The sequence below is a fragment of the Pituophis catenifer genome, unplaced genomic scaffold (assembly GCF_029215685.1).
Source record: "Pituophis catenifer annectens isolate HBS135680 unplaced genomic scaffold, rPitCat1.0.hap2 SCAF_3, whole genome shotgun sequence".
NCBI classification, from domain to species: domain Eukaryota; kingdom Metazoa; phylum Chordata; class Lepidosauria; order Squamata; family Colubridae; genus Pituophis; species Pituophis catenifer.
Window position 1 is genome coordinate 137,346,617 of NW_027256883.1, and position 27,198 is coordinate 137,373,814.

The 27,198-nt window shown below is 38.5% G+C and overlaps 1 protein-coding gene across 1 annotated transcript; it reads left to right on the plus strand.

The window, feature by feature from the left end:
* Nucleotides 1–5,375: 5,375 nt before the first annotated feature.
* Nucleotides 5,376–23,073, plus strand: MCOLN2 (mucolipin TRP cation channel 2). The gene is made up of 13 exons (XM_070939421.1): nt 5,376–5,538; nt 7,704–7,877; nt 8,413–8,566; nt 12,414–12,501; nt 12,579–12,675; nt 14,824–14,923; nt 15,552–15,667; nt 17,043–17,192; nt 17,323–17,424; nt 17,510–17,632; nt 19,321–19,527; nt 20,673–20,788; nt 22,852–23,073. Exons 1-13 carry the CDS (start codon nt 5,380–5,382, stop codon nt 22,886–22,888), a joined length of 1,623 nt encoding a protein of 540 aa, XP_070795522.1. The 5' UTR covers nt 5,376–5,379; the 3' UTR covers nt 22,889–23,073.
* Nucleotides 23,074–27,198: the final 4,125 nt, after the last annotated feature.

The following is a 27,198-nucleotide window of genomic DNA, read 5'->3' on the forward strand; positions in this document are numbered from 1 at the left end:
ATCTCTTTTATTCTATTATTTGGAGTATAGGACATCATAATTGCAGCTGAATATTTTTACTTGGAAATATATCCTTGTTCAGCTTAAAAGTAACATAAGAGCATAGGAAAGGGACAGAGTTCTGGGAGCAAGCTGGGCAGGTGCAGTCCCTGAAATACAGGTATCTAAGTGGTACTGGAACTTTTTTCACTCTATCTAGCATTAGCTGTGTAGCGCATAAGATTCAAGACTGTTGCTATTTCTTACTTGTCAGATTGCCAGAGGCAATTTCACTCTAACTTATATACTGGAATTAAATTTATCTGTCACTATTGTTAGAAAAGAGAAAGCACTCAGTACCCAATTCACAGAGGTGTGTACCCTATGCACAGAGGAAAGTGGAGTTGCTTCCACAAGACACTTTCAGAAAAAGAATTCAAATTTCTCTGATGTCATTCGGCTTGTCAGTTTCAGGGGAATAGCCAAGGCAAAGAGGAGACATCCTTGTTTTCAGTGGAGCATTTATGTGGCGTTTTATGTGACATAGTATGAAGAAACATTCCAGACTAGAATTAGCAAATCATTGAGGAAATGAATTTGAGAAAAAAATGTACTTTGTTGATTAAAAAAAATGTATTACAAAAATTATGGAATGTTTTGAGCAAGCACAGGTAGTCTTCCCAGCAAGTTCTGACAGGTTCTGAAGAACCAGTAGCGGAAATTTTGAGTAGTTCGGAGAACCGGCAAATACCACTTCTGCCTGGCCCCAGTGGGGTGGGAATGGAGATTTTTGCAATATCTTTCCCCCAGGAGTGGGAATGGAATGGGGATTTTGCAGTATCCTTCCCCTGGAGTGGGGTGGGAATGGAGATTTTGCAGTATCCTTCCCCTGCCACGCCCACCAAGCCACACCCACAGAACTGGTAGTAAAAAAAATTGAATTTCACCACTGATCCTCACTTAACAATGATGATTGGGCTGTTTCATCACTGAATAACACAATTATAAAGCAGGAAATCACATGACCTCATTGACTTAAAATGGCATTTTGGTTTGCCATCATTAAACAAATCACCCACAATTGTTAAACGAGGTTTCACGTGACAGCGAGTTATAACATTCCCCATTGACGTTGCTTGTTGGAAGCTGGGAATGAAAATCACAAAAGGCGATTTACATGATTGCAGGATGCTGCAACTGTCATAATTGTGCACCAGTCACCAAGCACCCAATTGCAATTTGACTGCAAGAGGCAACTTCGAGGACCAGTAATAAATCCTCTCATTCAGTACCATTATAACCTCAAACTGTTACTAAGGAGGTGGTCATTAAATGAGGACTACATTTAGAGGCAGAGATTTGGCTGCTGAGTGCTATAAGAGCAGTATAGGATGGAAGTAAGTGATAATAAATGGACAGGCTAGCAAATTTTTCAACATTGAGGGAATAACATCACATCTCCTTGAATGCTTAATAACAATTGTTTTTTCATATTAAAAAGTGTTTGGTTAGCAACATGAATGGATATGAATTTTTGAATACAGATCATGCCATGTTGTTGGCTGAAGAGCCCAAATGTTTTGCAGCAAATATTAGATTATAAAATGTTACATGGAACTGTGAACTAATGCACTAAAGTTCAAAGCACCTGTGTTTGACAGGCAAAATGGAATAAATAGATGTAGGGTATCAGTAACCAGTAAAAAAAATTGAACATGTAGATGAATTTCTATACTTTGGTAAAGTGTTTACTAAGGATGAAACGATCAATGGAGAACAGTTAAGATATGCAAATGCTATTAAGGGGGTATTATGTGGTAAAGAATGAATGTCAGAAGAGAAAATAAATATGAATAATAATATGCTTTTGCCCAAGTAGAAGTGAGAGTTGGATATGTTAGAAACGTAGAAGTGAGTTGAAGTCATTGACAGTGGAGTACATCAAAAAGCTGTATAGTAAAACATAAAGAACTAAAGTAAAGACTTGTTGCTAAATGAATGCATTTTAAATACAAAAGTAAGTGACCAGGGTATGTTGAGGTAATATGATATCAATCCTTCAGGACAGGACAGATCAGGAATCTGACATTGCAAAGATAGTTGTTGGAAAATATAACCACAAATTCTTTAAAAAATTGCTAGTATTTCCCTTTGCTACCTCTTAGACCAGACAGAATCAAGGTGAAATTACCAACGTTATTCTTATATTTCTCTACAATTGATCAGGTGGAGGAAAGGCTGAGAAAGTTGTGGTTGGATGGAGTTGATTAGATTGTGAAAAAGAGAGGAGTGGGAAGGTTAAAGAATAATGACCAACCTGTGAAGTGGATGGAGCAGAAGTCAGAATGGTTGGCAAACTCAGAATGGTATAGATAAGTGTGGTGTAGGTAGTCTTCCACTTACAACTGGTTGCTTAGTGACCATTTGAAGTTACGATGGACCCCCCCCCCCCAAAAGGTACTTACAACCTGGATTCAAAGTTCTGATAGCCACCCCCTAAAGGTCATGTGACTGCATTTTGGGTGCTTGGCAATTGGCCTGCATTTATGGCCATTTGCCAGGGCAAACAATGGGTTCACTTTATGTCTGTGGCATTCATTTAACAATTGCTGCAAAAAAGGCAGTAAAACAAGATACAATCACGTGATGACCCACTTAATGACTGCTGTGACTTATGACTGTAATTGCAGGTTCAGTTATGGTTATAAATTGGGGACCGGTACATGTAAAATAAACAGTTTTAGCTATGCTTCAATCTCTTTTTCTCATCACATACCTTTCAATTTCCCGTGTTACTATTTCTTATCCCTGTTCTGTGGTCTGCAAAATCGTGCTTAACCCCAAAGGAAAGAGTGTGTGGTACTCATAAAGTAAGCATTAATATAAGCCAGTGTGTGAGAAGGAGGCTAAAAATGTTGCAAAAATATAACCCAGAACCAGCAGAGTTGGCATGCTCCATATTCCTTCCATTAGCAAATGTCACTGTGTAGGAACTAGAGGTCGGCTTTCTGTTGCAATGTTTGCCTTATGGAACAATATCAACCCAGAGGTACTGATGGCCCTGACCTTCTTAACTCTTCGTAAGACTTAAAAGACCTGGATGTTACCTCAGGTACTTGGGCTGGGAGGTTAAACCAGTCCTGCCGGTGGATTTATTTGTTTTGGCCTTTATTGATTGAAAATAAAATGTTTTTAGAACCTGGATGTATGTCATTTTATTATCATTGCCATTTTTAACCAGTACTTGGGTTTCTTTATTTTGTATATCATGTTCTGTTTTTTAAATTCTAATCCCCTGAGTGTCATGTGGTTTACATAAATAAATGCTACAGGAAACTTGCACTAGTCAAAGCCACTGCAAAATCTGCATCATAGCTGTCAAAGCTATAAACTCAAAGCTATGTACAGCTATCAGCTGTAAACTCAGATCTGTTCACCACACTGAAAGGTGAAACAGTTTCTTATTTGGATTTTCCAAATAATAAGAAATATACAGTAATTTGCTGGCATGCTTAATCATGGATTATTTAACCAAGATTTGTTGACTAAGCCACAATTTGGTGCGCTCACAGATCATATTCAGCCACAAACAAGAATTCACCATTGCATAGGCTGCATTTCAGAGGTGGTATTCAGCAGGTTCTGACCAGTTCTGGAGACCGGTAGCGGAAATTTTGAGTAGTTCGGAGAACCGGTAAATACCGCCTCTGACTGGCCCCGCCCCCATCTATTCTCTGTCTCCCGAGTCCTAGCTGATCGGGAAGAAATCAGGATTTTGCAGGATTTTCCCCTGGAGTGGGGTGGAATGAAGATTTTACAGGATCCTTTCCCTGCCATGCCCACTAAGCCACACCCACCAAGCCATGCCACACCCACCAAGCCACAGCCACAGAACCGGTAGTAAAAAAATTTGAATCCTACCACTGCTGCATTTGGACTCTGCCCAATTTTTATGGCTCCACAGAGTTTCTTAAGATTATCTGTCAAAATCCAACTGTAAATCAGTTAAATTTTCTGGTTTTCTATTTCTTAAAAAAGTCTAAAACATCTTTATTCAGTCTCTGATAGACTTAACATATTCACTTTACTTTCAGCTGACCAACATCTTCAAACATGGGCTGGATAGGGAACCAATTTCACTGTAACTGAAGAATGAACATAGCCCTGTAGAAAAGAACATCGAATGTAAAATTCTATTAGAATTCAAATATTAATTTATGTTCTATGTTTTAAATTGCCATCTCTTAACATCGACTCTGGTTTTTGAGCTTTTGTGGCTGCTTTATGCAACACATGCAGCCGTATCCAAGGCCAACACAGAGTGTAAAACATTTCTTAATGTTGCATACTGCCTATAAATCCAAGGGCCAAGTTTCAAAATGGTTTTACATTGTGCCTCCAGTGATACAGCTAGCTTGTGGCCCAATCAACCCTATTTGGAAGATGTCCATTGCTTTATATGTCCAGCTCATTTGAGCACCCAGGTCATGTTGTTTCTGCAAGGTGCATTTGAGGCATTTGCAATTCAGACAGAATTATTTGTTTTGGGCTTCCTGGAAGAGTGTAGTGAGTGTTGCGGTGTAATACATTTAGTCAGGAGATAGGCGGCTGATGAACAACCACAGAGACCTTTGCTTTCAATCGCTCCTTCAACTGAGGCATGTTTTACAGCTCTACTGTTTGTGTAGTGTCACTAGGCCAAATATAGCAAAAAGGTTAAAGGAAACAAAGATTATTTGTACCATCCATTGCTGACATGTTGGAAGACTATTGTGAGAATTCTCCTTACCAGCACCTTGGGGCCAAGTTACGTGTTACAGAATTGTAAGTAGGATAATCCTAAAAAAACCTTTCTTTGAGGAACTTTCTTTCAGGATTGAGAACATTATGCATTTTTCAGTGTAAGAAGAGGCGGGGAGGTAGAGAAATTAGCTTTCTTGCTATTCGTTCCAAATGCATGGCTCAGGACTTTGAATCTTGCAGAAGTGTGAGAGAGTGTGCGTGTGAGAGAGTTTAAGGGCAGCAAGTGCAATAGGCTATCTTCTCAGAATGTAATCTTTAAATTGCATCAAAGTTACAGCAAAGGACCTTGTAAATCCTTTTAAAAACTGGACATTCTTTTTCCAAACTCTTACTTAGTTCGGTTTTGTTTATTTCATGTTTAATATTTCTTAGCGCATTCAGGAACCATGCTGCTTAAAATACTATGTAAAACAGGATATGGTTTAATGGCTGGGTGATTCAAGAAACCTTTTTTGTTCAAAGAAAGAGTAATTTCCCTTCTGATAGTTTCATTTGTTAACTTTTGAAATGAAAGCAGGTGGTATGTGTGCAAAATGTTTAGCTTTTTTTTTAAAAAAATAATCAACCTGTGGGTTTGTTTTTTTGAATGGCAGGAATATGATGGCTCAATCAGATTCAGAGTCCATGGAAGAGGAATCACTAAAGAAGGATTTAAAGTTCTACTTTATGAATCCATGTGAAAAATATAGAGCTAGACGTCAGATACCCTGGAAACTGGGGCTTCAGATTCTGAAGATAGTTATGGTTACTACCCAGGTAACATTTTAAAAGATGCTCGTGTTACTTTGTTGGGGATTCACATATGTGAAATGGCAAATGAATGAATTCCTAGTAGATTTGTTGTTTCTAGTTTTATTCAGCTTAAATATTGAGAAATGGATCAATTGTGGGTAGAAAAATAAATAAATTGTCACACTCTGAAGCCTTGGACCACTTGACTTGTCATGTGTATTAAGTTTACTTGCGTCACAAGAATTACAAAATTAACCATTAATTCAGGTGGAGGAAATGGTTTTTTTAATCAAGGGCCACTAGAAAAAATTAATAGGGCTGACTTGTTTTTAGTGTAGTTATTATATCTTTGTACATCAGTTAACTTCCGGACACTCATGAAAACATGGACTGAACTCATCTTTCATTCTTTCCCCCACTTCTCCCTCCCTCCCTCCCTCCCTCCCTCCCTCCCACCCTCTCTCTCTCTCTCTCTCCTCCCTCCCTCCCTTTCTCTTTCTCTCTCTCTCTCTTCCCCCCCTCCCTCCCTCTCTCTCTCTCTCTCTCTCTCTCCTGTGGAAGAAGTTCAGTAGTGCCCCATCTTGAAAAGACCTTGAATACAGGTAGCCTTTGACTTATGACAGTTTATTTAGTGAGTTACAAAGTTATAACAGCACTGAAAAAAGTTATTTGTGACAGTTTTTCACTTTACAACCGTTGCAACATCCCCATGGTCACGTGATCAAAATTTGGGCACTTGACAACTGGTTCATATTTATGACTAGTTAAGAGCTGTGGTGGCACAGTGGTTAGAATGCAGTACTGCAGGTTACTTCTGCTGACTGCCAGCAGTTTAGCACTTCGAGTCTCACTGGCTCAAGGTTGACTCAGGCTTCCATCCTTCTGAGGATGGTAAATGAGGACTCAGATTGTGGTATTTAGTTTAAATGCTATTGCTATGACAGTATTTCAAAGTAAAAATACTTTGAAATACGATATGGAGTGAGATACAACAATTTGAGAAATCAAGTGGTGATGAGCTTTCAGGATTAATGTCTTGTTTTAGTGGCCTTGTTTTATTGTATATGGAATATGCTTTGCTGCCAATTGTAGCTGGCATCTTCAAAGACAAAGTGAGCTGCTTTGTAGCATGCCACTCAGCAGTTCCCAGACAACTGAACAGGGACTGGAGTGGGTTCTGGGTATTTGAACCTGGCAAGTTGATCACAAGAATCCAGGAAAGCTGGCTTCTGATTGGGTCTTCATCTAAGCATTGAAAAATATACAGAATAAAGCAGTGGTGGGATTCAAATAATTTAACAACCAGTTCTCTGCCCTAATAATTTCTTCCAACAACCTGTTCACCAAACTGCTCAGAAAGTTAACAACCGGTTCTCCCCCAGTGGTGCGAACTGGCTGAATCCCACCACTGGAATAAAGACTTCCTTGCCATGTCCTAGCAAGTGATTTTATAATCTTCAGTCATTTAAAAGCTTAACCAAAATATGACTCCTGGTTCAAGTGGGAAAGGACAATCTGTGATGCTTAAGATATTGCTGAAGTTCAATTTGTTGGTTGGTTTTTTAAACACGCTCCATTGATAAAGTTAAAAACCAACAATTTTTTAAAGTATTTCATGTTTAAGTAACTATAGCTCTTCATTAAATTTCATTTCAAATCCTGGTTTAAAGTGATTTCCCTAACCAGAATAATACATTGGAAACAAGTCACATGTAAGGAAATGAGGATTGAAATGATGGAGGAGTCATTTGTATCTTTCCACCTGCTAAATTAGGGGTTGACAAACTCTGGGAGGGGGCATTCTGTCTTTCTTCCCTGTTGAGGGAAATCCATGAGGATGTAGCCAGTAACATGATGCCATAAAATGGAATGTTCAAACTTCTTTGGATGGACTTTGGAGATGGGGTTTAAAAGCAGAATGACTTAAGGCACCCTGAAAAATGGAAAGTTTGCCACTTAAATATTTAGATTTTGGACCTCTATCAACAACAGCAAAAAGATTCAAAATTTTCAGTGTAGCCTGTTCTGGAAAGTTCTTTGGAACACACAAATGTCGGGGACTTACATATTGCCTGTGTTAAACCATGATTTAGCAAGCTAGAGTGCTTATATCAAAAAGTACCTGCTGCCTGATTTAGGATGTGTTACATAAAACAATTTATCTCTTGCTCTCTTTTCTTCTCTTAAAGCTCATCTTTTTTGGTTTGAGTAACCAATTGGTGGTTTCTTTTAAAGAGGAGAATACTATAGCTTTTAAGCATCTGTTTCTGAAAAACTACTCTGGGGTCGATGAAGATGACTACAGTTGCAGTGTATACAAACAGCAAGATGTCTATGATAGCATCTTTTTTGCAATTAGTCAGGTAAGTGTCTACCTTTGGTATCCGAGTATATGAGTGAAAAACATGCACACATCTGAGATTCAATGCAGAGATATAAAGTCTCTGGGATTATGCCTTCGGTATGTCCTAATAATTTGACAAAACACCTACTTCTTTAGAAGTGAAAATTGTAAATTCATGTGCTTGCCCAAAAAATATGCTAGATATTGGCCACCTTTGCTAAGGCTGAGGCTACAATCCAACTCTTTTGCCACAATTGAATTCTTTAAAAACTTGGCATACTTTTGTTACACTTCACGCTAGTCTTTTCCAAAAGGAATTTTTTTAAATTCACAGATTTGCTTCTAAGTAAATGTGTAACTGGCAATGAATACCAAACAGTGCAATTAATACAATAACTTTCTATTAACAGGTTCTGCAAGTTTATTTTGACAATAAATGAAATATTTCAAAGCTAATTTCAAGCTTCTTGTTTAAATATCTGTGTTTTTGGATGTCTCATAATCCTAGCTGAGGCTACTAAAAAAAGAGTGTTTCTTTTGTTCTTTGCATCTAGTACCAACAACTGAAGAATATATCCCTGGGCACACTCGGTTATGAGCAAGATGAAGATGACATGGCTGGCTTACACATATGTAAGCAACAATATAAGAAAGGCACAGTGCTTTCTTCTAATGATACTTTGCTCATAGACAGTACTATTGAAACAGGTACTTTGCAATCAGCACTGTAACTGTAGCTGTCCATTTGATATTTGTATGTTTGTCAAAACTTGGGGGCAAAACTTATAGTTAGTCTCTGATTTCAGGTTTACCCATAACATACACTAAAGTTCTTCTCTCTCTTGTGTAGTAGAATGTTACAAAGGATATAATCATTTGCCTTGGCTGCCCAAAGACCCCTTGTCTGTAAATAAAGCAAGAGCTTTACTCTCAGGATGCCACAAAACTAGGTTAACACATCACAACAAGTTATAACATAATTCATATTTTGACATGATGTGCTATGTGCCTTAGATCAATGTCATGGTTTGTTTTAGGAAACTATTACACAGTTTGAAATAAAGCATTTTTCTTAGATTCCTAAATTAGGCAATGGCCTAGCGATGATTTTGTAATTCCTGGTTTATTTTTGCTCCTCACCCAAGTCTCTAGTTAAGAGATACAAGGCACTCTATGTTTAAAAAATGTGTGTGGGTAGATGATAAACCAGGCATTAACTTTCCAAGCCATGATTGAATTGCTGATCTGAAAGTCTGACTCTGGGTTTTTCATTAAAACATGGTTAGTTTGATCTGTGCCATTGGACAGTTGTTTTTTAACTTAACAAACTGGGATGTGAATGAAGCTTTTTTGCCAGTAAAGAAATGCCTTTTCCCACCTGTTATACTGTGCCTTGGTGAAATACGGAAATATAAATTAACCCCCAATTCCTGTCTACCTGAATTGAGGAACTAGGGTAATTTGTTTGAGAACTGAACAGGAAATTTAACCACAGTTAAATTCACAGTTCAAGCTTGCTTAAAAGTGAAAATGGGAAATCTTTAGGCAGTTAGAGGGCCCATTTTTATATTATACTTTTTCTTCAGTGCGGAGATAGGTTGGTGATATACTGCATCTCACATGTTTTGGATTAGATTTATTTTGAAAATCAGGAGGAAATTGCAGCTCTATAATTTAACTATTTGCCAGATCAGTTATGGACATAGGAGTCTACTTGTGGCATTGACTATTTCTGTTTTGGGATCGTTCCCTGTTCCAGAATTGATCATTTTAGTTTCCAGATTTCAATAAAATGGGAACTTATATTTCTCATAGCAACCAGAAGAAAGAGCAGAAAGTTTATGGGAAGCTTATGAACATTTGGCTCTTTGAACTGTAAGGGGATTGTCTAGTGTAGCCTACCCCTTTTGATTGTACTTAGGTTCTTTGTTTATTGTGTCAGTCTGTACAAGAAGTAGTCCTCATTTAGCAACTGGTCACAGTTAGGATAATGACAAAAAAATAACTTTGCAACCATAGGAAAGCTGAAGTAAGATCATAAGCACTGTTGCAGTTTTACTAAGCAAGCTCTTTGCTTAATGACCGAGTTGTCAATCTCAATTATGGCTGGTAAACAAGGACTAACTGTATAGCCAATGGATTGATTGGAAGAGGGGTTTGGGATAATAATAATAATAATAATAATAATAATAATAATAATAATAATAATAATAATTTTATTTCTATACCGCCCTTCTCCCGAAGGACTCAGGGCGGTGTACAGCCAATTTAAAAACACAAGACACAACAATAATTAAAAATTAAAATAATTAAATAAATTTGGCTGATTTAAAACCCCAAAAATTTAAAATACCCCAATTTAAAATTATTAAGTCGATAGCCCGGCCTGGCGGAACAACAGGGTCTTCAATGCGCAACGAAACACCCGGAGGTCGGAGATCTTGCGTATTTCCGGGGGCAGTTCATTCCACAGGGCTGGGGCTCCCACAGAGAAGGCCCTCCCCCTTGGTGTCGCCAGCCGACATAACTTGGCTGATGGCACCCTGAGGAGACCCTCTCTGTGGGAGCGGACTGGTCGGTGGGAGGCTATTGGTGGCAGAAGACGGTCTCGAAGGTACCCGGGTCCTATGCCATGGAGCGCTTTAAAGGTGGTAACCAACACCTTGAATCGCACCCGGAAGACCACTGGGAGCCAGTGCAGCTCGCGCAGGAGGGGTGTCACACGGGCACAACGGGTTGCGCCCATAACCACCCGCGCGGCCGCATTCTGGACCAGTTGGAGCCTCCGAGTGCTCTTCAAGGGGAGCCCCATGTAGAGAGCATTACAATAGTCCAGCCGGGAGGTGACAAGGGCATGAGTGACTGTGCGCAAGGCGTCCCGATCCAGAAAGGGCTGCAACTGGCGGATCAGGTGAACCTGATAAAAGGCCCCCCTGGCCACGGCCGTCATATGCTCTTCTAAAGACAGCCGTGCATCCAGGAGGACACCCAGATTGCGAGCCCTCTCTGTGGGGGACAAAGATTCACCCCCAATAGTCAGCGATGGCACCTGCTGACTATATCGGGACGCCGGCAGCCACAGCCACTCGGTCTTGGACGGGTTGAGTCTGAGCCTGTTCCTCCCCATCCAGACCCGCACGGCCTCCAGGCAGCGAGACATCACAGCAAGGGCATCGTTGGGGTGGTCTGGGGTGGAAATGTACAGCTGAGTATCATCAGCGTACAGATGACACTTCACCCCAAAACCACGGATGATCTCACCCAGTGGCTTCACATAAATGTTGAACAGAAGGGGCGAGAGGACCGACCCTTGTGGCACTCCCCATGCGAGATGCCTCGAGGTCGACCTCTGCTCCCCTGCCAACACGAACTGCGAGCGGTCAGAGAGGAAGGAGGAGAACCACCGCAGAACGGTGCCCCCTATTCCTAACCCTCTTAACCGCCGCAGCATGATACCATGGTCGATGGTATCAAAAGCCGCTGAGAGATCTAATAGGACTAGGACAGAGGAGCAACCCCTGTCCCGAGCCCTCCAGAGATCATCCACCAACGCGACCAATGCCGTTTCTGTGCTGTGCCCCTGCCTGAAGCCCGACTGGCACGGGTCTAGATAGATAGCTTCATCCAGGTGCCCGGGCAGTTGTCGTGCCACCACACTCTCAACAACCTTCGCCACAAAACGAAGGTTGGAGACCGGACGGTAGTTAGCTAATTCAGCCGGGTCCAGGGAAGGCTTCTTGAGGAGGGGCCTCACCACCGCCTCTTTCAAGGCGGCGGGAAAGGCACCCTCACTCAGAGAAGCAGTTATAATCCCCTGGAGCCAGCCTCGTGTAACCTCCCGGGAGGCCAGTACCAACCAGGAGGGACACGGGTCCAATAAACATGTGGCGGCACTAATCCTACCCAGAACCCTGTCCACATCCTCGGGAGCCACAGGATCAAACTCCTCCCAGATAATATTCTCAAGGCCTGCTCCTGTCTCCTCCCCTGGACTCATCCAATCGGAGTCCAAGCCATCCCGAATCCGAGCGACTTTATCATGCAGGAATTGCACAAAATCCTCAGCGCGGCCTTGCAAGGGATCTTCCCGCACTCCCCCCCGGAGGAGGGAGTGGGTCACCCTAAACAGGGCGGCTGGGCGGTTCTCTGCAGATGCGATAAGAGCGGAGAAATGATTAGATTTCGCCACTTTTATCGCCACTAGGTAGGTCTTGATATAAGACCTCACCTGTGTCCGGTCGGAATCTGGGATGGTACCCAGATAGCTTATTTGTGTAGGTTTTGATAATGTATGACCTGTTTATTCATCTTATCTGCTTCTCTTGGTTTTATTATTTAGATATTGCTTATATACCAAACTGGATTTACAGAATATAAAATTATAACTTGGAACGATCTTTTTTGTATAAAACAGAAGATGGAGATAATAATGATTTTTGCCTCATGTATGCTTGCTTTGAAGCCATATTGTTACAGATATCGCATCTTTCAATTTCTCAAGCCCATGTTATATATTTGTAGGTATTTAAGTATATCTTTTGCTTCCTTCTTCCAGAATGCATTCATTTGAAACCTCAGGATCTGTCCACTAAGGAAATAAGTGACTTAAAGAATTCAACATTTTTCCACCTTGAGTTCTATAGGTAACATGCGGTTTTTAAAGCCCAGTTTCTATTTCCTTAGAAAAAGAAAATGTTATAATGGTTTCTCTTTTTTCCAGGCTCATACAGGTTGAAATTTATTTTAAACTAAAAGGCATTGATCTGCAGACTATTCATACCCGTGAGCTGCCTGACTGTTACGAATTTGAAAATACTGTGAGCAATTTTTTATTATTTCATCCATAGAAAATATATTTTACTTTTCAACCACTTTTTATGTTGGCAGCTCTTACATATTAGCTTAATACAAGTTGTCCTAGATTTATGACCGGTCACTTAATCATTGTTTGAAGTTTCAATGGATCTATCTGGGGGGTACTTAAAACCTAGATTCATAGTTCTGACAGTCAGCTCCCCTCCCACAGTCACATGACTGAATTTTGGGTTCTCTGCAACGGGGCTGCATTTACAGCCATTTGGAGCATCCCATGACCACATGACTGCATTTTATGATATTTTTGCTGAAAACAGGCATTTATTTCCAGTTTTTGGCAAAACCGGACCATAGCAAACCATTTGTTTGCTTAGCAATCACCATAAAAAGGTTCATAAAATCAGGTCAGTCACATGACTGACCTTTTTCACAACCATTACAAATTATAACCAATTTGGGCAGATTTCATTAATGTCATAACTTGAGGACTACGTGTATTATGCATCTCTTGTACATTAGCTTAATATACTGTAGTGGGCAATACACTAACCTATGAAGGAACTTTGTTTACCAGCCAAAGGATTTTTTTTGTATATAATACATCTGTATGTAATATTTCATAAATATTTTTAATGGGAAAATTAGCAGTGATTATTGTTTAAGCAACTTCCCATACCAGGTTGTTTAATTTTTCTAGTCCTCTCCTACAAGGCACTTACACAGCTTTGTTCTTCATTGGATTGAAAAAAGTAAGCTGCTGGATATTTTAGTCTTTAGGGTGAAATTGAAATAAATTAAATGGTTGAGGCAAACTAGGTACTGTAAATTGCTACCCTTTAGTGATAGGAACAAGATGCCAAATACATTGTCAAGCTACTTTCTGGAGAATTACTGCTTTGATTACCTATGAATAGATTTAGAGCTTTGTAACATTTTTAAAAATTTACGGTATAAATTTATACCAGTGATGGCTAACCTTTTTGCCATCGCGTGCTGGGGGGTGGGGTTCGCACACGTGCATGCCCATACCCATAATTCTATGCCTCCCGCCCTGTGCATGCGCGTGCAACCCCCTCCCCCCCGCTCCTGGCATGTGATGGTCCGGTAGGCCCGTTTTTCTTTCTCACCTGGCCCCAGATCCTCTCTATGTATCTGGGGAGGGTGAAAACAGCCTTCTCCACCACCTCTGAAATGGCCCATTTCCCAACTCCTGGTGGGACAGGAAGTGACTTTTGTGCTATCCCCAGTCTCCAGAGACTCTCTAGGAGGGCCTCTAGAGGGGATGGGGAAGGCTGTTTTCGCCCTCCTCAGATGCATAGAGAGGATCTGGAGCCAGGTGAGAAAGAAAAACGGTTCTTCTCCACCCACCCCCCCAGGCCCTCCGGAGGCAGGAAACAGCCTGTTTCCCTACTTCTGGTGGACCCAGAAGGCCCGAAAATCAGCTGGCCGGCATGCGCATGCGCACCAGAGCTAAGCTGGTGTGCCCACTGATATGGCTACGCATGCCACCTGTGGCATGCGTGCCATAGGTTCGCCATCACTGCTCTATACAAAGACAGTGGTTAAGGCACCAGCCTAGAAGCTGGAAGACTATGTTCTAGTCCTGTCTTAGGCACAAAGCCAGTGAGATCACTGTCTCTCAATCCTGGGAAGAAGGCAATGGCAAACCAATTTTGAAATCTCGCCAAGAAAATCATTCCAAAAAACTGGAATTCTCCAGGCAATTAGTTTAGTTAGTTTAGTTTAGTTTTATTAAATTTATATACCGCCCTACTCCCAAAGGACTCAAGGCGGTGAACAGGCACAGGATAAAATACAGAAATACAAAAGTTAGAAACAATTTAAAACCAAATTAAATAATTTAGCCCACGACAATTTAAAATCCCAATAATTTAAAAACAAATTAAAATTTCAGTTTAAAAATGTAAAAGAAAGGGGAGAAAAATTAGGCCAGGTCGGCTTGCTGGAATAAAAGAGTCTTAAGAGCACGGTGGAAAGTGCGCAGATCCGGGATCCTCCGTATCTACCAGGAGCAAACAATGACTCAAAGGCATGCACACCCAAAAAGGGTACTCCATATGATCTAAAGTAGGTATCCATTCTAGGGTGTATATATATATATATTTTAAAAAAACTTTTTTTCTTGACAGATTACTTTTAACAATATGGCTCACAGTGGTAAAATAAAAATATATTTTGATACTGATGCTGACATTCAAGAATGTAAAAACTGGAATATATCTGGCTCTTGTAAGTATCATGAGTACTTGAGTAAGAAAATGGAAGTCTCCTTTTTTATGGATAGCACCATTTTGCCTAGAGACTGTAGCATTGATGACTTAAACATTGTCAACAATGCAGAAAATTTGACTGGGTCATATTTCTTGGGCAAATAAATATATATGCTTATATAACTAGCTATGTGGAAGAGCAGTGCTTACCATTTCATGTCATTATTCTGAAATGGAAGCTACCTTGGATTTAATTTTTTTTTAATTCATCTAAGAGAAATGGATGTCTAAAAAAACCATCAATGGTTTTTTTTCATATTAAGTTGTAATAAAATACTGAACAAAGAAGCTCAAAACCATAAAAACTCAGCTAAGCTAATATTGCAATTTAACACAGAAAATTTATGCATGGAAAATTTATGCATGGAAAATTATTGTGTAAGCATTCTTTACAAGTACTGTGGCTAGAGAATTATATTTTGAAAGAGTCTGTAGATCAATGGGTTTTTTTTTTTTCCTGTTTCTTCATGCTTCAGTTCAGAATGTACTACACTTAAATGGAGGTGACCTACTGCAATTAATTTATCACCTCTGTAGTGACTGGAAATATCTATATTTTTAAGTCTTTGTTTTTCTATTCCCTTTAGTAATTCAGAAGAACACACAGTATATCTTGGTTTTTGATGGGCTTGTTATAGTGAGCTGTTTTGCTTCCCTGATTCTCTGCACACGATCTATTATTCTTGCTCTAAAATTGCAAAAAGTAAGAGTATGCCTCATTTATATGCAGGCATTTCATTTTTCCAAAATAATAGAAAGTAAGAATTGTTCTTAATATATTTGTCATATAGTTTGATCAGAAGTCCTATTTAAGACTGAACCTTTAATATCGGGATATGTTTTTGAAGATGGGAAATTCATATTCCAAATTTGCTTGTAATTAATGGTTGCTTATTATTAGAGCTTCTGACTATATTCAGACATGTTATTTAAGTCAGTTTAATTAATCACAAGGTGGAATCCCAAAGACAGAGGACATAGAACATACCCTGTTTTCCCCAAAATAAGACATCCCCTGATAATAAGCCCAATCGGGCTTATGAGCGCATGGTAATAAGGCCAAGCGCTTATTTCAGGGTTCAAAAAAATATAAGACAGGGTCTTATTTTTGGGGAAACACGAAATTTAATTTTCAACTGCATAAGAAACAGACATATCTTGGCACATTAGACAAATGGCCTATTGGGATCCTTAAATTAAAATAATAAATTCCATGTGCATCAAAATCCAAAAATTATATATAATACAGCCATCTGAGCACACAGTATAATTGAGAATTGCATATGTGAATCTGAAAGGGGTAAATTGTAGGCTTGACACTGAAATATAATTCACATTTTCTTCTATTCTTAACTTTTGTGCTATTTTCTAACATATATTTGTGTTCTGTATTTTATAGTTTAATATTGCCTAATGGATAATAAAATATTAAAATATTAATTAATTAGAATTAAATTTCATGTTGATATAACATTACATTTTGGAACTTTTAAATATTGGTTTTCATTTCTCTCTACACTCTGTCATCCTACTCAAACGGATTAAGAAAACTGGAAATGGAACAAATATGATTATTTTGATTGTGTGCTGTGTATGCCACCTATTAATGGTTGAGAGTTACTTATAAACCCTGGCTGGTTCAATGAACTGTAATTAAAATTCCACATTTGGAATGGGGCGAACCATGTAAATTATTGAACACGGAAATGAATGGTATGAAATAGCTTAATTTCTCTCCAAACAGAGACTGAATGTTGGCAATGCATAGCAGGAATAAGCAAAATTTTAAAAAGAATGAGATCTTAAAAGTTATTCAATAACTCTCTTGTATAGTGTGTGTATACACTAGAGATGGATGAAGTTGTTTCTAAAATATAGTTCCTATAAGATAGTCAGTGGTAAGTGATAACTGGGATTGTAGTTCAGCAATAGCAATAGCTGAACTACAGGTTCCTTATCTTAATGCAGTTCCTATGATGGTCACATGGTGGCATTCTCATAGCAGTGGTGTGATATTAATTAGTAAATCATTCTTGTTCTGAAGCAGTTTTTTCTTCTTATGTTAATCTTTAAACCAGAGATTTGTGATTTTTTTCCTGGAGAAGTACAAACGCCATGTATGCAGTGCAGATCGTTTAGAGTTCATAAATGGATGGTATGTTCTGGTGATTATCAGTGACATAATGACTATCATTGGCTCTATAATGAAGATGGAAATAAAAGCAAAGGTAATCCTTAAAGCTTCAGTTACTTTTGGTTTGTGATAGCTAAAAGAATTCTAACCTCTAAAACACTTGAGATCTGAAGAGGAATCAGCTCTTCCTCTTTCAATGGTTAACTTTTTTCTTCTTTTTTCAGAATCTTACAAGCTATGACGTTTGCAGCATTTTTCTTGGAACGTCCACTCTATTTGTTTGGGTTGGAGTCATTCGATATTTGGGCTACTTCCAAACCTACAATGTAAGCTCAAATAGCAAAGTGCCAGAAACTGAGTGTCCCCCCCCTCCAAACATGTTATCTGATGGACTTTCTCCCAATTTCCTAGGTACTCATTTTAACAATGCAAGCATCTTTACCCAAAGTTCTCAGATTCTGTTGTTGTGCTGGCATGATATACCTTGGATACACTTTCTGTGGCTGGATTGTTCTAGGACCATATCACGAAAAGGTATGTAGGTGATCTGGAATTTATTCTTTATGAGCAATTAAGGAATATTATAAGAGACTATTGCACACAAACATAAATTCAGAGGCAAATGGGTACCCTCTGTGCTATACATTAGTTGAGTTATTCATAGTTTAACTCCGTGATGGCGAACCTATGGCACATGTGCCACCTGTGCCACGTGGAGCCATATCTGTGGGCACGCGAGTGTTGCCCTAGCTCAGCTCCAGTGTGCATGCGTACACCAGCTAGCTGATTTTCAGGCCTTTTAGGCCCACCAGAAATCGGGAAACTGGCCATTTCTGGCCTCCAGGGGGGTGGGGAAGGCTGTTTTCGCCCTCCCCAGGTTCCTAGAAAGCCTCTGGAGCCTGGGGAGGGCAGAAAATAGGCCTACTAGGTCCACCATGCCATCGCGTGCCAAAAGCGGGGGGAGCGCGGGGGTGGGGCACAGTGAATTATGGGTGTGGGCACGTGCGCGCTCGACCCCCTGCGCTCCCCCCCCCCCGCTTTTGGCACGCAACGGCAAAAAGGTTAGCCATCACTGCTTTAACTCATAGTTCTAATTGCTAAAGGATCTTTTATGTCTGAAGAAAGAGACCGTGTGATACTCCAGTCTTCATTGGTGAAGGAATTAAATACAACTATTGACTTTGTTTGTGGGTGGCTTGAAAGTTGATAAATGTATTCATTGTGATTTCTCTTGCACAAGTTTATTGCTAGAGGGCAGCATTGTCTAATGCTAGTTAGCGTAAGAGAGACATAGCTTCTTCCCTAAACTAATATTAAATAATATTAAAGATCTTAGGTTCCTGTCTTTCTAGTTCAAGGCTCTAGAAAAAGCCTCAGCTGAACTTGCCAACAAATTGGCAGGGTAAATCCTAAAATACAGGTAGTCCACAATTTACGACAACAATTGAGCCCCAAATATATGTTGTTAAGTGAGAAATCATGCCCTGGATTACTGAGAATAGACATTTAATAAACCTAGAGGTTCAGATACTTTTACCACACACAAATATGTATCTTTGGCTCATTTCCTCAATAAATAAATAAATAAAAATTAATGTTTAGACTGCTGATCAGTTTCTGTTTTTCTAGCTTTTGGACGTGTGAAGAACAGAGCATATTTTATGTCATATTTAGGCAGAAATATTGAAAATTCAGTACAACAAATTCCCAAACTTTTAAGCACCACTCTGGAAAATGCTGTTCTCTGAGTGCAGGACAGCCCTATCCATTTTACTTTATGGCCCCAAACTTCCATCTCTTCCACATATCATATGGAATTTCTATCCACCAAAAGGTTGACAATCCTTAATGGTGCTTTCAGTGAAATCTGTTACCTAAAGAGTATTAATACTATATTGACACTTAGCACGGAAAGCAGCTTTTAGAATTATGATTTGTGTTTAATTTGCTAAAAAAAAACTATGCAGAATACTGTAGCACATTTATACAATTTGGAACAATATGCTCTATGTGAAATGTGAATCCTGCACTCACTCTTTGAAATGTACATTTTTTTTCCTGCAGATATTTTGTTGTCTTTGTTCAATCCAGGCTTAGTAATATGCTGAGTTTTAATAATGAGTTGTAACCTGTTTATTTTAAGAAGATTGGACTAAAACTACTCTGAAATGCCACAATAGCTGTTTCTGATGTCGGTTACGTTCTGTGCTCTCTACTTCTAGTTTGAAGATATGAACACGGTAGCAGAATGTCTCTTTTCTTTAGTCAATGGCGATGACATGTTTGCTACGTTTGCTCAGATCCAGCAGAAGAGTACCATAGTCTGGTTATTCAGTCGATTATACCTGTATTCCTTCATTAGCCTCTTCATATATATGATACTCAGCCTCTTTATTGCCCTCATTACAGATGCCTATGACACCATCAAGGTAAAATATACTGTGTTAAGTACTATTTCTTGAAGGTGGTCTGGAGCTCACTTCAGGGGTGGGCTTCAAAAATTTTAGCAAGGGGTTTTCTGCCCGGTTGCTGGGTGGGCGTGATCATGGTGGTGGGCGTGGCCTAGTCGGCCTCCTGCACCACAGCAGAGGGGGCGTTTTTGCCCTCCCTGGGCTCAGGAGGCTTTCTTCGAGCCTCCACGAGGGCAAAAGCAGCCTCCCCAGGCTCTGGAGGCCGGAAGCGGACCGTTTCCGGCCTTCCTGAACTTCTGGTAGGCCCGTTTTTTGCCCTCTCCAAGCCTCTGCGTGCCCTGCACTTACCTGCATCCAAAACGGGCCACCTGGGTACTCCTGGGAGAGCGGGGTGGGCGGGGCCAGCCAGGAGTGGGATTTGGGGGTTCTCCGAAATGCACAGAATCTTAGCTAGAGATTCTTCCGAACCCCTGCGAACCCCCAGCAGCCCACCCCTGGCTCATTTACAGGAACATTCAGACATAAAACGTTATGTGTGAGCATGAAAATTCATAGAAACTCATCGGATACAGTAGCTTTTTAAACCAACGGTCTCCAACCTTTCCGGCTCTGTGGACAGACAATGTGCCTGTTAATCATATACTAGAAAGCTAGAAACCTTTTCCTAAGATTTCTTATTTTTCAATTTTGAAATTATTGCCAAATCTATAGTTGCTTCTCTGGAGTGGGTAGAAGAGTAAACTGGAAGAGGTCGGGAAAAGCAGAAGTCATCCTTATACAACAGTAAGAAAGTTAACTGTCTCACTGTAGTACCACTTTCAGGATGAACAATCTAACTCGGAAAGCAAATTGAATGATACTTACCAAGGAAGTGAAAGGATATTTGTGGTTTCATTAAGTAATAGATGAAGTACTCTAACAGAATTAGGTAAGAAGATAAGATGTACCAAAAAGCACTTTTCTCTCTTCGTGAGCAGCTTAAATATCATTAGATTTCAACCTTCCAATATATTTAAGGCTGCAGATTTCTGCTCAAATGATAGCTCTTCTCACAAATCATGCCCCTTTCCCACAATAGGTGAAGAAACGGGAAGTCCAGGCAGTGTAGGTTAGTGTGAGTAAAACTGTTTCCTAAGAGATTTTCCTGTACACTCCTATTTCAGAAATGCCAACAAACTGGGGTCCCAGTTACAGATCTTCATGAATTTCTAAAAGAATCCAACAATGAAAATTATGGCCCAGGACAGCGGACATCCATGAAACTCTGTTGCTGTATGAGGTCAGTATTTTATTCCACTGATTCCATTATGTATTTTTCCTGTACACTATATACTTAAGTTTCCTTGTTATGGACTCTCTGATGAAAAACAGCTAGAAACATCAATAGAACTTTCAAGCCCTCTTTCCCCTTTTGTATTTATCATTTGAAAAATGACTTGAAATTTAGGAAATGAAGGGGTCATCATAATTCTTTCCTGAGGAAGAATTCTGTTCTTAGAAGCAGTTAGGTTTGCTTCCATTATGGCATAAAACAATTTTATATCATTGATTGTATTTTTTTCCAAATTAATTAATAAATAAAAACATTGAAAGTTTGTTCTAATTCTGCAACAAATTATTTTCTGTGATGAAGTTTATTATTTATCTTTACTTAATAAGTTTATTGACAGGCATCTGAAGCCAGTTAAAAAGAGGTAACAGCTTTCTCATAACTGGGTTTGTGTATAATGTTAATAGAGAATTTTTTAAAAAACATGGTTAGCACCCTGGTTCCCATAAAACTAAATAATAATGGATAGATTTTCAAAATGCACGAAGTCAATAACAAAAAAACACATCATGGTTTAGCAGTGAGAGCACAGGATCTTAATTATATTCTGAGATGGGAATTGCATTGTTGGTCTGTAAATTCTATAAACATCACAATTACGTTCCCAAATTTTTAAAATTAAGATATATGTCAAACAGCATTTTAAGAAAATTGCATTTTCAAGACTCAAGAATCTTTTCAAATACTTTTTTGTAATATATATATATATATATATAACCTAGATTCTGCCTGAGTCTGAATAAACAATTCTACACATAATTATTTCAAACCATTCAGTAAGCAAAAACTGCATTTTCAAGTTCATTCATAGTCGTGGTCAGTATAACAAGGAGAGCAGCCTCATATCATCTTGAATGAAATTTTAGGTATAAGCATAAGTAGTATGAACAATACTTGCATAAAACCTGTACTGCAGCTCCTGATTATATGTAGAATCTGTCATTACATTGGGAATAATGCAAATAGATGCAATCCAATTATGACAAGAAAAGTGTTTTTGTGACCATAGTGAGGATTCAAAGAAGAAACAAGCTGGCCTGCTGAAAAAATCATAATGCTGAAGTCAGCAAGCCTTTATGATGTTGAAGAGAAGAGCAGGACTATAGAAAACTAGCCAGGAAAAAGTTGGCTTAAGAAAATGGGTCATAAGAGATAGTACGCTGAAATGGATGAGAATGAAACCATTGGTGTGGAGAGTTGTAGAAAAAGCAAAGCAAGGAAAGACAAAAATAGGGTGGTGTAGACTTCAAAGATATCTGTAATTAGCAGACATTTTTTGGTATCAAGTGACTGAAACAAAACAAAGCAAAATATAAGTTTGCAAGTTCTTACTCTGGGAAAAAAAGATTTTTATTGTAATAACTTTACAGAAGGAAAACAAGTGTGTCTTTTATAAACACTCTGAGGACAGGGTATGAGCATGTACGAAAACGACTAGATAATGATGATGAAATAAACAAGATTTCACGTAATAGAATTAGACATGGGACAAGTCTAATCACTGATTGTAGGAATATAGATTAAAACAACTAGGACAGATGGCTCTCCCAATCCATTCCTGTAAAAGCTTCGTCAGTAACTTGTTTCCTATTCAATAATATTTTATTATTGCAATTTATGTGACTTTTAGTACTTGAGTTAGCCAACTATTTTTGGGTCATAGATATGATCTACTTGAAGATAAACAACTTATGGAATATCTGCTATTTCAATTGAAGGCCTAGGAGAGGCTTTTCATTATTTGCTGTGTTCTCTAAATAATTTAGATAAAATCACAAAGTTTGGGCTTTTCTTCTCGAATTACTTTGTTAAGACACGGGATGGAAGTATGCAGCTGAGAAGAGGGATAAAGCTGGCAAGGAAGAGCATATAAAGGCCAGTTATTATTTTGCAGAGGGATGGAAATCTACAAATCACTAGTGCTAATATTTTGATTGGTCCACTCATACCTCCTTCCAACATTTTTTATTTTTTGCTGATCTAAAATAATGAACTATTCCTTCTTTCTACAGGCGAAAAAGCGATGATAACCTTATACTTATTAATTAAAGATAGTTGGCATGGCCCAAATTGTCAACAAACTGCTGGAAAGCTGGTCATCTTGAATTTATTGGAAACACTGTGTGTGCAAGTCATTTCCACAAATTCATGACTTTAATGTAGTTCAAGGAAAAAGAAGTAGCAGTTTTTCTGCAGTCAACAACCGGAAGCTAAAAATTTGTAGTAAAGGTGTTGGATGAACAGTTTATAATTGATTGCAATAGTTGATTTTAAAGAGGAAAAGTTACACACTTTTCAATTGTAACTTGCTTTCTAAATATTTTTATATTAAAGTATTTAAATGAGACCTGCTTCTTGAATACAATATTGTAATTCTTGGTGATTATAGCTCTTTTTTGGATATGTTGGATATTTACAATGGAGTACTGTGAGTTTTTTCTCAGAACATTATTTGTTCAGTATTGTAACCCTCAGCTATCTATATTGTTCTGGTTTGGGGTTCATTAGGATGACTTGAAATTGCCAGATGTTGAATGCTCATTTGTTTATGTAAGCATTTTTCTTCCTAAAATCTCAGTATTAGTTAGTGCTGGTTTTATTTGTTTTGAATGCCCATAATTCCCTCCATTAACCATTGAAATCTGATGCTGCAGTTCTGTGTACCTTTAAACTCAAAGGAGTTTCTGAAAGTTTGCTCTTGAGTAAAAACAGCATAGGGTTGGCCAAACAGCTAGAGCAGGGCTGTCAAACTCGCGGCCCACGGCCCAGATATGTCACACTGGCCACACCCACACCCAGTTTAGCAAAAGGAGGAAAGTTACGATATATCACATGACGCCGCCGTGACAACGCAGGTTTGACGCCCTTGTGCTAGAGAAACTGAAGCATAATATGCTAATGCATAGGATTTGATACAGCTACAGTTTACTCCGCAAATTATGACAATTTGAGAACTTTAACTAGTCATGGCTCATGTTGAAGTACCCGTGAAAAAATTCGAGCCAACTGCTGTCATTTTCTATATATTCATGGCCAAATAAGAATTTTGGCTGGCCAGTATATATGCCCACAGCATAATTGGCAAAATGGTTATCTGTTTTTGTATCAGAAAAGAAATTGCCAATATAAACCAATCAGAAATCCCAGTTAGTGAATGAAGTTGGCCAGGATCTTTGTGGAGAGAGAAAGGAAGAATAACTGTTTTTGTTATGAATGTTTTCTTTTACTTGCTTCTCTTTTCCTGTATTTGTCAAAATTACTCCAAGGGAGGGAAATTTTTGAGACAGAAGGAATATGGTGGATTGGAGGAGAAGAGACCAGAAATTTTCTAATGAGATTCTCTCATTATGTAATATTAATGTTGAGCTGTTGTGACCTCTTACCACCAATTGATTCATTACCTACCACCAAGTTGGTGTTGATTATTAACAATGATATAGATACATTTTCTCCATGAAGATTTTTCCCTAAACTGGTCCTTCAGATCTTCCAATAGTGTACCTATCACCTACTACTATTATTGTTTTTCCATAGACTTTGAAAAGACAATTGTCCACATATGCTATCAATAGCCACTGCTTTCTGTGCAGCTGCAGTTTATATAGATGCATAACACAACAACAGTTTGTAAATCAAGAAAATGGCCAAGATTGTACACAGAGTTTCCGCTGACATTTACTGAAGCTCACTAACACTTCAGAACACTTACAAAATTCTAAATAGTTTTCCACTCCAGGAAATGTTGTATACAGGCAGCATTAATCTGTAGTGGTGGATTCAGTGCATATTTAAATTACGGAATTTGCTGCCCTCTATTGTGGTGATGGTCATATATTTTGATGGGCTAGACAAATTAATGGAAAACCAGATTAATAATGACTAATATTCTGATGGCTGTAGGCTACTTCCTGAATATCAAGCAGCCTATCTACAGAACAACAGAGGTGGAAGAAGGTTATTCTATTGATTTCCTGTCCATTCTTAAAAGCTTCTTGAAGTGCCTAAGTAGATCAGTCTGAAAGCTACTTTATTTTCTTACCTTTTGCTGTTTCCATGAACAAAAGCGGAGGGACCAATGAATCAAGACTGAGTTTTTGATATAATTTAAAATGTGTTGAAATAGGAAACAAATTGGAGATAAGTCACCAGAAAACAATGAAAATATGCAAAGGCATCTCTAATGAAGAATAGACACAGTTCTTCTAAATGATGACTAAAGTGATTAAATTATGTTAAATAGTATATCAGAAGCTAAATCAAAGAATGAGTGGTCAAAGGTATGTTACCTTAATTTCACACATACACATACACACACATACATATCGTATTTTTCGGAGTTTAGACGCAGCTTAGTTTTTGGGGAGGAAAATAGGTAAAAAAAATTTGCCTACCAGGTATTCATCTGGCTAGTGTCCTTAGTCTGGTCAGCTTCAGCACATTAGTTTGCTGGTTTTTTATCCCCTGCTTGGGAAATAAAAAACAGCTTCTAAAGCACAACTGATCTTTGGAGAGAGAAGCAATGAGAAAAGCAGGCAAACCACGGAGATTGCTTCACTCGCTAGCGAAAAAAAAAACTTCACAGCTGAGAGTCGGAGGGAGCAGGCAAAGTGCTTCACTTGCTTTGTTAGGGCTGAAAAACTTCACAGCTGAGAATCGGAAGGAGCAGGCAAAGCACGGAAGATCACTTCACTGAAAAAAAGCACAGCTGAGAGTCGGAGGGAGCAGGCAAAGCAGGTAGATCACTTCACTTGCTAGCGCTTCGTTAGAGCTGAAAAAAAGCTTCGAAAAAGCTATATTCAGAGTATTAAGACGCACCCAAATTTTCAGTCTCTTAGGAGGGAAAAAAGTGCATCTTATACTCCGAAAAATACGGTACGCACACACACACATTTTATATATAAAATGTCATTTTATATATAATTCCAACCATTGCTGTGTTCTCAGTGTCAACATGCCTAACTTTTAAGTATTCAACCTAAAGTAAAATATATTTATTATTTTAATGGAATATTCAGCTACCTTTAGGCTCAACATGTCAAGATTGCAGAGAAATGTCTGGGAAGTTAAGAAAGGACAGTCTGCAAAGAAAATGGTTTAATATCAGCAACAGAAATTGTGGTTTTCAGAGAGAAACTCAGGGGAAGTACCTAGAATTAGAAGAAATCAACACATCCCCATAGTTTCCAGAAAAAAAGAAGCCTCTTTTTTTGTCAGCATTTCTATAGTTATCTCTGTGTTTCTTAATGACATAGGTGTGATGTCTCATGAATTGGTAGATCCCCATGCTTCAGATGACATTTCCAAATTGCTTTTGTTGTTACTACATTGGATTATGAGCAGTACAGTACAGTATTAAGCAAACAAAGGTTTTTGGACTTTTTAAGTAACCAAATAATAAATTTGTCTATTCCAAATGCTTTGTTCTTGGCACCAAAATCATCTTACTGGGTTACCTAGTTTCTACACTTTTCACCTGATATCCTTGCGATTCTTTTTTTAATGTTACAAGATTAAAAACATTTATTTTACAATAAAATAAAATACATTATTGTCAGTTCATGCACACTTCTTGTCATCAGAGCTAATATCAGAGTAATGCCACATTTCAAAACAGCTTAAATTACTTGTGTCTACATTTCAATGGAACTATCTGATAAAGTTAATACCAGAACAGTTACTCTAAATTTATTTAAAGAAGAGCAGTGTAAATTTTGAACGTTTTTATCTGTTAGTTTTTATGCGATCTAATACCTATTTTCCTTCATGGTTTGATGGGAGTGTGCTATCAACAAAGATAAAATTATGTTTAATTTTTGATTTTAATTATGAGAAGTTGCAAGTATTTGTTTTTTCTTCTTTAGATCAAACTATCTGCTTTATCATTCTCCTTTTCATGAATCTGTGCATCTACTTCTGTTTTTATTGCTGTGCATCACTGCCTTGAAGGGGGGGGGAGAGAAGGAGAAAGAAAAAATCTAATGTGGGTTTTTTGAGACAATGTTTGGTTAGAATAAGGCTTTTGAAAATAAGACTTTCTGGTCCACTTAAGGCAATTATTGATTCAAGCCATGTCGCTAAGATTTTTATTTTTAGTTAGAGCTACCACAATTTATTTGATTCATGTTCTAACAGGTAATTAATTCCTTCTTCATAGTGTTCGCAAAACATGGCTTTGAAATCAGCTCTGACTTCATTGTCCTCTATTCCTTGTTTATAGTGGTCTGACTAACATAGCCTTTGACCTAACACAGAAGAGCACTTTGTATGATCTTAATTCCTATCAGACAGTTCTTCAGGAAAACCATTATCCATACACTCTCAATTTATCTCAATTTACATTGATGATTTGTTATAGTTTG